Source organism: Loxodonta africana, chromosome 5, assembly GCF_030014295.1.
Source record: "Loxodonta africana isolate mLoxAfr1 chromosome 5, mLoxAfr1.hap2, whole genome shotgun sequence".
Lineage (NCBI taxonomy): Eukaryota > Metazoa > Chordata > Mammalia > Proboscidea > Elephantidae > Loxodonta > Loxodonta africana.
The window spans coordinates 95,541,181-95,553,996 of NC_087346.1; the positions used below are offsets into that span (position 1 = coordinate 95,541,181).

At 34.7% G+C, this 12,816-nt stretch overlaps 1 protein-coding gene across 1 annotated transcript in view; it reads right to left on the reverse strand.

The window, feature by feature from the left end:
- The window catches only part of ADGRL3 (adhesion G protein-coupled receptor L3), a 561,722-nt gene that overhangs the window by 142,934 nt on the left and 405,972 nt on the right, over positions 1-12,816 (reverse strand). Inside the window, exons 9-10 of the mRNA XM_064286313.1 lie at positions 10,425-10,610; positions 7,281-7,319 (exon numbers count right to left, since the gene is read on the reverse strand). Of these exons, the coding sequence (XP_064142383.1) occupies positions 7,281-7,319; positions 10,425-10,610 (225 nt within the window). The remainder of the gene's footprint in view (positions 1-7,280; positions 7,320-10,424; positions 10,611-12,816) is intronic.

The window sequence follows — 12,816 nt, forward strand, 5'->3', positions numbered from 1 at the left end:
ATGGCCTATCACATCTGGGCGCTTGCCACCTGGCAGATTCATGCCCTATTACTCTAATCTTTTGCTTCTGCTCCAGTTGCATTGGCCTCCTTGAACACCACAGGCATACATCCACCTGTGCCAGAAGGTTCTTCCCTGACTCTGCATAGTTTACTCGTTCACCTCCTTCAAAGTTTAGTTCAAATATCATCTTCTCAGTGATGTGCTTCTTGACCACATTATTTAAAACTGCAACCCCTCATCCCAATCCATCCCCAGTGTCATCTCTCTGGCTTTCCTGGTTTATTTTTTTCCATAGCATTTATCACCATCTGACATACCATGTATTTTAATTATTTTGTATGTTGTTTACAGTCTGCCATTAGAATTTTTGCCCCAGGAAAGAGAGAGGGGATTTTTGTCTATTATGTTCACTGTTGTTTCCCAAGTATTGATAAGATTACTGGGCACAAAGTAGGTATTTCTTAAATTTTTGTTGTTGTCAACCTCTATGTCATATTTTTCCAGTTCATGACAATTCTTTTAGCACAACTGATACTTTAGATAGAGATTTCTAGTGGGTTTTGAAGATAAAACACAGGATTGGTAAGATAAAGTGAGCAAAGTATAGTTCCAAATTGAGATTTTAAAAAACTGTTTACTTTAAATACATTATAATCTTTAAATAACACAGAGACGATCTGTGTTTCAAAAAAGAGAAAGGAAGGAAGGAGGAAAGGGGAAGGGAAGAAGGACGAAGGGAAGGAGGGAAAGAAAAAAGAAGGGAGGGAGGGCGGTAGACAGGCAGACCATGTGTGCACTCATATGCAAGCACATGTGTGTATATGTTAATTTAAGTTTGTTTCTATCATTTTTTTCTGATTATTTCTCAACCTGATTATGCAGGTAACAGCAGCTTCCAAAGAAGGACTCAAAGGGTTATTATTATCAATACCTAGATGTACTGATATTACCTACTAAGCAAGGTCTTTTGCAGGCTCTCTAGAGAGCACATTCTACCTCTGAGATTTGGAGGACAAAGGAACTTCTCACAAAAAGCAAAATACACTTTTTCACTTGTAAAACATCCTGCTTTTGAAGGACTAATAAGTAAACTACAGTTAGTCTCTCACTTAAAATATACCCAAGTTACAAGAACCATACTTAAATGATAGTCTGTTCCTTTCCTTTTCTTTTTTTTTGGACATCTTATCATTAGTAATATGTACTACGTACAATGTTACAGTACATAATTTGCTGATGTTATCATTGTCAGATGTTCACTCTCAGATATTCAAAAATCAGATTTATAAAGATACTGCTAATATAAGGTAATAATAATGAAAACAAAAAAAGAGAGAGATTTGACAGGTCAGAACTGGCTTATGACAGAGACATCAGAATGTAAACCCATTGTAAGTCAAGAACTACCTGTAAAATAATTCTTAATAGTGTCTACTCTAGAAGAGTACAATGTTCTATAAATGTAATCATGATAGTAATTGTTTTTAAGCTTTTGGGTCATAGCCTACTCCCAGATTTTCATGAAAACCACAACCCCCTCTTTAGATCCATATGTTTTTACTGGCTCATGAATTACACTCCCAAACTTTCCCCTGGTCCCACCCCATGATGAGAGTTAAGAACTTTTGCATATCATACCCACTTGGATGACTATAATAAAAAAGAGAAAACAACAAGTGTTGGTGAAGATTTATAGAAAAAAGGAATCCTACATATTGCTGGTGGGAATGTAAAATGGTGCAGCTACTTTGGAAAATAGCCTGGCATTTCCTCAAATGTTAAATGTGGAGTTACTATATGACCAGCAGTCCCACTCTTGGGTTTATATCCAAGAGAAATGAAAACATATGCCCACATAAATACTTATGGACAAATGACCATAGCAGCATTACTCATAGCCAAAAGGTGGAAACAACCCAAATGTTCATCAACTGATAAGTGGGTAAACAAAATGTGGTATAGCCATACAATGGAATATTATTCAGCCATAAAAAGAAATGAAGTATTGGTTCATTCTACAACATGGATGACCCATGAAAATATGCTAAGTGAAAGAAGCCTGTTACAATAGGCCACATATTGTATGATTCCATTTAGATGAAAGGTACAAAACTGGCTTTGAATTCAAGGCCCCCCTTAATTATTACTATGTGATCTTGTAATAAAAAAAGTCATTTAACCCTCTCTGGGCCTGGATGTTACAAACAGTTTACATGATTGGCTGCTAATGGAAAGGTTGGCTATTTGAGTCCACTTAGAGCCTTCCTGAAAAAAGAGATATAGTGATCTACGTCTGCAAAAAGAGCCACTGAAAACCCTATGGAATACACTTCTACTCTCACGCAAGTGTAGTTACCACAAGTCGGAATCGACTCTAGAGCAACTGGTTTGTTTTTTTGGTTTTTAGGCCTTTAACAGTTATATCATAGGCTTGTTTTGAATATTAAATGTGATTGTAGGCAAAATGTTTTGCACAGTGATGGCTATATATTTAATGCTAATAAATGCACTTATTCTTAATAATATTAATTAATGTTACACTTAATCACGGTATTGAAGAAGCAATGGATATAGCTCAGGAGAGCAGCTTGGTGCCATCATTGCTGGTATGTGACCTTGGATCATCATTTCATCTCTCCAGATTTCAGCTAACTCATCTCACCTCTGAGGTCCTTTCTGATAATAGTACATAGTATTAGCTGTTTAATAGGCATGTTTAACACAAACTTATTTGTCTTCTCTGGCATAAAACTTAAAATGCTCTTCTTAAATGAAGGAATTATGCCAAAGTTATGGTAATGATATTTTTACTATATCATATATCAATTCTCATTTTTCAACAGTCAATGAAGCTTTTAATGTAATTGAAAATCACATATATAAATATATATATTAAATATATATATATACACACATGGGAAACCCTGGTGGCATAGTGGTTAAGTGCTAAAGCTAGTAACCAAAGGGTCGGCAGTTCGAATCTGCCAGGCGCTCCTTGGAAACTCCATGGGGCAGTTCTACTCTGTCCTGTGGGGTCGCTATGAGTCGGAATTGACTGAACGGCACTGGATTTTTTTTTTTTTTAAGTATATATACATGACCAAAACTTTTTTTTTTGAAACACTTGAGAAGCAAGCATTATAGGTAGTACTTGACTCATATAAAAATTTAAAAAATCATGTCAACTACTTATTAATTGCTTACCCTTCAATCTGTTATCATAGTTGATAGCTGACAGTTCAGATTTCATTATATTTTGTGTGTGTGAAACAAACAAAAGTCAGAAAGCACGAAGTAAAAGTTAGATCTAGATATTTCATCAAAGAGCCATTGAACATCTAAATAATTAAATGGTAAATGAATTCAGAAGGGTCTCTGGGTGGCACAAATAGTTAAATGCTTGACTACTAGCTGAAAGCTTAGTGGTTAAAACTGTATCAAGAGGCACTTCAGAAACAGGCCTGGCAATTTGCTTCCAAAAGGCCACAACGTTGAAAACTCTATGGAGCAGTTCTACTCTGCACTCATAGAGTCGTCATGAGTCAACGGCAACTAACAGCAACAAATGGATTTAGATGGTTAAAACCAAACCTATAGGGATCATTGCTTGTGCCCATCTAAAGGCCATATATTTTAAGGAACACATGATCATTAAAGATTCATCTTATTTCAAATTTAATGTATACGGCACTTCAAGTATACTTCATATCTACTTCCTAACTTAGAATGTGCTCTGAACATAGAAGCAATAGAGAACGTAAAATGAGTCTTTAACATTCAATCATACTAACATTTAAAGTATTATACACTTTGAAATTCATAGAATAATAATCTATATTCAGGCAAACTGAAGAAGTGGCATGTATTATTGAGAAAAGCATTTCGACTTCACCAATATTCTGTTTGTATTTGGCCTTATCAGATGTTTAGTCAATAGCTGAAATGTTTATTCATAGCCAGTCAATTATAACACCAGGAAATCAGCCATTGAATAAGCTGCTATTAATTTCCCATCAGAGATTCATGTTTGAATGACCATGCACTTCATAGATTTAAATAATAAAAAAAAAAAATATCCAGGACCTAATTATCTCAAAGGCTCCATTAAAGAGATAGTGTAAATTGCAATAAAAAACAATCCCAATACTGCTCAAAAATGATTTTCACCTTTCAGTGCTGAAAAATACTTTAATTTTTCTCTCTATTGCACACACTGGGAATATAGGTTGTACATATTAACCTCCCAAATCAATTTCTTTCTCAGAACCTTAGGACAATAAATCTGAACCATTTCTCATACACAAGGATTCATTATTTTGTAAAGTAAAATGCAATTTTAAAGCCTATCTCCCTAATGCCTGTTCAATGTCCAAATTATTATTATTATTTTCATTTTAAATGACTGCCTCACGAAACACCCTTAGTGCTCTTACCCTGATGGCTTCAAATTCAGAAAGAAACTCACAGGAAAAAAAAAATACTTTTTAAATTCATTTTAGGTTTTCATTCTATTTTTTAAATTGCTTTCTGAGAGTAAAACTAGTAAGAATCAACATGCAATGGACAGGTTTGGTCTAACTGATCCACAGGACCATTTGTACTATGTTCCTGCATTACCCAGGTGACTTGCTTGGATCTCCTGACTCCAATCAAGATGATGAGTATGCATTCCCAGGATGAGAGTATGTCAAAAGAAAGGTGATTCTACTCAGCAGTATTTTAACTCCTCGGAAGTTAGTATTAATCAGTACGTTCCCTAGATGGTAAAATCCTAGTGCATGGATTTGTCTTGTTCACAATCAAATTTAGAGAGAAAAATAATTTACAAGCCAGAATTAAGAAAACGACTATGGCTGGGAAAAACACAAGTCTCCATTCATTAAAAATTTTATTGTGCTTTTTACAACTCGAACAAGCTCTCCCTCAAGGCCATCTAGCTCCTTTTTCTGTAATTTTAAACTTACAAAGTCGCTTCTGGAAACCCTGGTGGCACAGTGGTTAAGAGCTACAAATGCTAACCAGAAGGTTGGCAGTTCAAATCCACCAGGCACTCCTTGGAAACTCTATGGGGCAGTTCTACTCCGTCCTGTAGAGTCGCTATGAGTCGGAATCAACTCCATGGCAACGGATTTTTTTTTTTTTTTTCTTTTAAGTCATTTCTGGAAACCCTGGTGATGTAGTGGTTAAGAGCTACGGTTGCTAACCAAAAGGTCAGCAGTTCGAAAACACCAGGCGCTCCTTGGAAACTCTATGGTGCAGTTCTACTCTGTTCTACAGATAGGGTCACTATGAGTGGGAATGGACTCGACGGCAACGGGAAGTCACTTCCTGACTGTAAATTCAATTCCCAGTTCTAGACTACCCAGAAGGATAGTGGGTGTGAGTATTTAGATCATTGGAAAAGTATAAGTGAATAAACTAATATTTGTATTTACATCAGTCTAATATTCCAGGCCAACATGCCTCATGCACAGCTATCGCCCATCTGTCTGTGGTGGGTTGAGTTGCTATGATGTTGAACTCAGGTGGCACAAATGATTTGTGCTCAACTACTAACCAAACCCCAGAGCCCCGGTGGCACAGGGATTAAGAGCTCAGCTGCTAACCAAAAGGCCCGCAGTTCAAATCCACCAGCTGCTCCTTAGAAACCCTATGGGGCGGTTCTACTCTGTCCTATTGGGGTACTAGGAGTCAGAATTGACGAAATGGGTAATGGGTTTGTTTTTTACTAACCTAAAGGTTGGTGGAAACCCTGGTGGTGTGGTTGGTTAAGTGCTACAGCTGCTAACCAAGAATTTGAATCCGCCAGGGGCTCCTTGGAAACTCTATGGGGCAGTTCTACTCTGTCCCATAGGGTCGCTATGAGTTGGAATCGACTCGACGGCACTGGGTTTGGTTTGGTTTTTTTGGTAAAGGTTGGTGGTTTGAATCCACCTAGTGGTGTCATGAAAGAAAGACCTGATGATCTGCTTCTATAAAAATTACAGCCCAAAACCCCTAAAGAGCAGTTCTACTCTGTAACACATGGTGTCACCATAAGTTGGAATCAATTTCAACGTAATGGTTTTAGTTTGTATTTTTATGAGGCTGAACAGGTTTTAGTGAAGCTTCCAGACTAAGATGGACTATGAGGAAAGCCTTGGTGATGTACTTCCAAGAATCAGCCAGTGAAAACCCTACAGATCACAATGGTTTGATCTGCAATTGATCATGGGGATGGTGTAGAGCTGAGCAGCTGAGCAGTGTTTTGTTCCATTTTGCACACAGTCAGCATGAGTCAAGAGCTCACTTGACAATAGCTAACATCAACAATCACTTAAGGGTTTTGGTTAGTAAAAGTCAATGTCTCCATTATTATGTTCACATGTGAATAAACTGATACGGTTTATTTTCTGGACTTCCAATCTGATAAGTAATAACTGTGGTTCTCAAGGGCATTTTTCTTTATAATTGCAGTTGATCTTCCCCTTTAAAAATGCTATGATTTGGTTCTGTTTTTTGGCTAGCATCAAGTGTAAAAATGCTATGATATGTACACATAGAGAATAAAATTTACAGTCGTACTCTTTAGTATTTTTTCATTTCCTCCATTGTTCCTTCCTCTGTTCCTCCCTCCCTACTTTACTTCTTGTAAAAGAACCGTAAAGCTTTCTTCTGGAGATTTTTCTTTTTCACACAGATCCAATAAACACAGGAATAATTTTAGCTTTGCTTAAAAACAAATTAGAACATGTTAGCTGAATAAAAATTACATTTACAGTGGGATTACTATGTTTTCAATGAGCAAGAGAGTAAGACAGTCACAAGTGTATCTCAAGCCAATAAACAGTTTTATTTCGGTACAGAAACATGATATTGTAAGTATCATAGACTATTTGTTGTCGTATATGAACTTGACTGTCATTTCTGAATGACTTGCTACTCAAATATTGGTTGACCCCATGCACGAATGAAATGCTTTCATACCCATCTCTATGAAGAATTCAAGTATTTATATATTATACCCAACTCACCCCTTAGTAATGACCACAGTGTTCATACCTCAAGTTACATCTCCTTCTAGTCTGTGTTCCTCTTGTTTAACAGAACATTGGCCCATCAAATTTCTTTTTAGCTCATACTCATTCTTAGGTTTTTCCATTCCCACCCTTCAAGTCTTTCCTGAAATTCCTTTAGTTAATATGTAACATCATGATTTTCTATCAGGTACACAAACATACTATCACTAACAGAGGCAATTCAACAACTTAACACATTTATAAAAACGCAGAAAGTACCTGGACATAGGCTCTGCAAGAGCGCTCTCTTTTCTGAAGCTGAATCCATTAAGACAGCAGATTAAACACAGAATAGAAAAAACAAGTTAGTGACAGAAGAAAACAAGGAAAATAAAAGAACAAATCTACACAAAGCACCTTGTTTTTTTGTGTTCTACTTTCTAGAAGAGGATGAAAGCTAGGCAGCAGCAATACATAAGCAATGGCTTGGAAAATAGTCGCCAAGGCCCCTTCCAGACAACCCGCGTGATAAGTGGATGGCATAAAGCTGTTAATGATGGAAAGAAATCTTGGAATACATTTAGTAGAGATTAGTAAAAATCAATATACTTCATTCACTTTAAATGGTCCATTTCACATCAGGTTAGTTATTATTAATTCATGGGCCACAAATGAAAGCATATGAAGTTAAGTAATTTATGTCAAATATGCTCAGCCCATTTTTCAAAGATGGAAGACTGTGGTTTAGATTATATAGGCACTTTATGTGCACCACAAACCATATGTTCATAAATACAAAAAATTCTATTTATCAGGAAAATGAGACTACTCATTTATTATGACTAATTCTCAGGGACAAATACAAAGAGATAAATAATTTCTGCTTAAAAGAATGTAACTAATCTCCTGATTTATCACTGTTTTATTTCCTAAAAAAAAAAAAAAATCTTTTGACTGTGTCCACCAAAAAAAAAAAAAAAAACACAAACAAAAAAACCTCACTAAAATGCATTTTTTAAATGTTTGCAGAATAAAAAAAGACAGCTTTTGTTTGTTTGTATTTTGCATACACAACGATGTTTTCCGGACAATAGGGTGACAAAACTCATATTCAGTACCAAACATTTTCCCCAGGTGATAAAATGAGTAATTAATAATTGTTTATTTGCCATATTTAAATAAATAATATCCAAATTTTATAAATTAGATTGTGGTTTCCCTCCTTTCCCTTATTTATTTATTTATTTATTCTCTCTTTCAGTAGCCTTGGCTATTGAAGGAGAAAATTACTCAACTTTAAGAAGCAGTTACTCTGATGCCTTTTGTGTGGCTAATACTTTTCCAACTTTAATTCATGCATTCTTCAATGAACATACAGCAGTTACTCCCCTAAAGAATTAATCGAGAAATGAGTGCAAGTAAATTGCCAGGGCTGTCATTTGGATCACTGACTCGCATCTTGGTTTTGCAGGACTTTAAACTTCCAGAATTTCAATGTGGAGCACAATTGATTTGTACAGAGTTGACTTTGCAAATCCGAATGGTTATAGCTGCTTCAGGAAATAGTGGGAAAATGACAGCAAGCCAGCAAGCATATGAATAACCTTTGCCCTCCCATCTCCTTACCCCATCATGCAAAGTAACACATGACAACCCACATTATATAAACAATTGAAAAGAGACAAATGGGAAACAAAAGAGAGCATTAAAAAGCGTCACAAATGGAAATTTGCCTATTATATAGTTATTTGATATTCAGAGGAGGCAAGCTGATTAGCTGTATAGCCAGTTAGAATGTGACATTAATTGCCAGCTTTACCTGATATTGTCAGACATCAATACCATTTTTAAATAAAGATACAAAGTATTGCTATAATAAGTCATGTTATGGATATGTAACATTAATAGAAATTACCACTCCCAGTGCATTATGATAACAATAGCTAGCCGCAATATTCACTAACAGCATCCAGTCAGCCTGGGCAATAACACATTACAATCACAGCATGCCCAGATTATACAGGCAATTGTGGATTATAATCTATCAGGGGCTTACTTGTGTTTCTCTCAGAGGCATAAGTGATAAAAATAACTCCTTTATGCTTTGCAAGAAAAATTTGTAATAACATATCTAGTAGATAATACTGTATCTGTTCTCTGAGGTTGAAATTGCAGGAAAAACTGTATTTACCAGATAAAAGATCTGGCTTTTGAACAATCATTATTTAAAAAAAAAAAAAAAATTTCTTCTATCTTGATGAGTGAAACCCTTACCTCAACAGGACATGGAAGAACTAAATCTATTAAAAAGCCACTCTGCAAAGTCCATTTTCACTCTAAAGGGGCATGTGTATTTAGTGAATTCTAGAGAGAAAGTTGAGTTTGTCATTGCCTAATTACTGCATTTTTAAGTAGTAAAACTTTTGGAATAGTCGGCCCCTAAATCCACTGTAAATTATTGATCAATTCTACTGCAAAAATGCCATTCACTGAACACATCATTCTATGGGAGCAATTCTAACATCCTTTCCCCATGAGAGTTATTCACCCTGTGATAGTTTGTTACATAAATAAATTCTATTTGTTCTTGAAAATTATATCATTACTTATTTTGGCAATTAAATATATTGGTCCTTAACATAGAAGAAAATGAGTTCTTTTCATTATTCGCTATTAAAATTTACTGAAAAATACCTAAACTTTTCAAGTTTCAATGCTAGTGGTATAAAATCTAAGTAACTTAAAAATGCACCCTCCCCTTGATTTCTGGAAACCCTGGTGGTGTAGTGGTTAAGAGCTACGGTTGCTAAACAAAAGGTCGGCAGTTTGAATCCACCAGGCTCTCCTTGGAAACTCTATGTGGCAGTTCTACTGTGTCCTATAGGGTTGCTGTGAGTGGGAATTGACTCCACGGCAATGTTTTCTTTGGGGGGCGGAGGGGGTTTTCTTGATTTTTAAAAAGTAATATTAATTAGATTAAATTATCCCATTTCTTACATCTACATAGAATAGATTATTAATTAACATTCCTTCTCATTGCTGCTTAATTTCTAAATCTCTACTTGTTAATTTGATATCTTACTGTCATATTTTTGATACAAAGGTTTGAGCAACAAGAAGACAAAATAAATTGCATTTATCCATGTTAACCCTGTCATAATATATCATACAAAAAAAAAAGTAACTGGAAATAAAAGTGTATATTCAAAATATTTATGGCGAGATTCTTGTTATTTCCTAGATTAAAAGTCAAATAATATCGCTATTATAGTGAAGTAATGAAATGAACTGACTATAACAAGAATTGAGTATAACTAGTGATTTTCTTTAGAATACCCTGGTTCTGTAGAAAGGAAAATTAAGTGGAGAATTCTCATGAATTTTATTACAACTTTAGAGATATATATAACTTGAGGCTCTTACCTTATTCAAACTGCGTGCAGCACTGTCTTTTCCTCCTGGGGTCAAGTTCCGGAGCTGTACATCTAGGAGGCCGACTAGCTGATCCATGGCACGGACTGAGTAGGTGATGTCCCCGGCATTCAAATGATTTCTTGTCTGTTCAGCAAGTTCTCTAGCAATGTTGGCAGCTGTCTCTCCAGATTTCAACTGTAATTTTGAAAACGGAATAAAAAAGAAAGAGATTTTATATTAGTAATTGTATAAGTCTCTTGACAACTATTTTGCATGTATGTCATAATCACAAAAGTAAAAAGTCGTTATTAAACTCCATTTTTACCTGGAATATATTTCCCAATTTTTCCTTCTTATCCATCTTTTTCTTCAAAACCTGGCTTTAAATTCATATTTTAGGAAGCTCCTCCTAAGAAGCTTTAGTTCCAAAAATTATTTTTAGTTTAATTATCCATTTGGGTGCTTAAGCCTAAGATTGGCTTTATTATTTTCTCTGTGAATTTTTAATTTGTACTTTGATAAGTGTGTGTAATGAATCCCCAACCATATTCTAAATTTACATAGAGAAGCACAAATTTTCCATTGTGCCGAGTTTAGCATTTAGTTCACAATTAGAACTGACCAGCTGCTAAACTCTGTGAAAATTTTATCCAAAATAAAGTCCTTGCTTTTCAAAGTGGGTTTCTTCTTATTACTAACATAATGATACATACATACACTGGGTAGCAAACTACTCTTAGTTTCTGGCATTTTCCTTTTTTAAAACCACAGGCTGGTTTTTCAAGTATGTTCTACAAGGATATATCAAGTTGTCAACATTCCAGAGATATTAAAAGAGGTTAAGATTAATACCTCATGTTCATTTGAATGAATTTGATAGCTCTAGGTAGGGCTGGTAGGTAGAAATAAGATAGGAATGTATATTAATTTCTAAGGAAGGTATAGGAAACTAAAAGCAAAGCCAAACAAAACAACAGCAACAACAAAAAGGTGCCCTCATGGTAAATAAGTGTATTTTTTCCAAGTTATTAGGCTCTTTTTTAAAACTAATAAACTAAAACAAGTTTGTAACACATTTAAACAATGTAGATAGAAGTGTGCAATGTAAAAATAATGGCTGTCTCTTCTTTTGCCTTTATATTCCAGTTTCCCAAAGATCATGATTGTTAAGGGTTTGATGTGAATCTTTCCAAACTTTATCCTGTGTCCATTGGTCTTTAAATATAGTGTCATTATTTCGGGACTGGTTTCTTTTCTTTTTTTTTCAGGTAGTCCAATATAGAATCTAGGATCACAGACAGGAGACTGTCTTTGTAATTCCATCTACATAATGGGTAATCAGGAGCATAACTAAAGCTCTTAGTCAAACAGGTTATCACCGTCTACTCACGATGCTTAATGAGTACGTGTAGTAAGATTGCATGTTAAAGAAACAAATGAATAAACTGAAGGGACTGGAACATCTAAATTCTTTATAATCCTCAAGTGTACAGAAAAAAGCTGAATTGAAAAAAGTCTGGTAACATCAAATGCTGGTAGGATGCGTATTTTGTATAGTGCCTCTAAGGAACAAATTACCATCTCTATCAAACTTTGAAATGTGAAGATCTTATAACCCAGGGATTTCTCTTATCATTTCAACCTAAAGAAGTAATTCCATGGATATACAAAGAGAGATCTTCAAAGATATTCATTCCAGCTTGTTTATGACAGAAAACAGAATGGAATATGATTGCATAAAACTGCTGACTCATAGCCATAAACCCAAATACTGTGGAATATTATGCAACAGTTTAAAAGTATGGATAAGATCAATGTTCATATAAATCTCTAAGATGTACTTTTGCATTAAAATAAATGCAAATACTATTTATAAATATATATAAACATGCTATTTATGAAGTATCAACTATGTAGTAACATATAAACATGGTGCCTGTAAAAATAAATTTGTTATATAAAATATTTTGTGTTTATTATATATACGTATATATATTTAAACATGTAGAACAAACTTTGAAAGATGGGAATCAAAAGAGAAATCCTTATCTGTAATGTCTAAATTTTGTAAAATGGATATATTAATGTATTATAAGAAGAATACATTAATATACTATTGTATAATTAATACTTTTCAAGAAGTTTTTATAAAAACCACACTGAGCATAGTAAATGTGTAAACTATGGTTACGGTCTGTATATATAAGATACCCGTAAGAATCTAATGGAAAACACTTATGGTGTTCAAGGGAAAGTAGGTAACAAATTCAATGTAGATCAAAGTAGCATTCTTGGTGCACTGGTGGGTGATGAAAGTTCTTCAAAATGGTGACAAAGTGATACAAATGTGATTATAATGCATACATTTCAATTTTTGCACACAATTTAGAGTCATTGATTT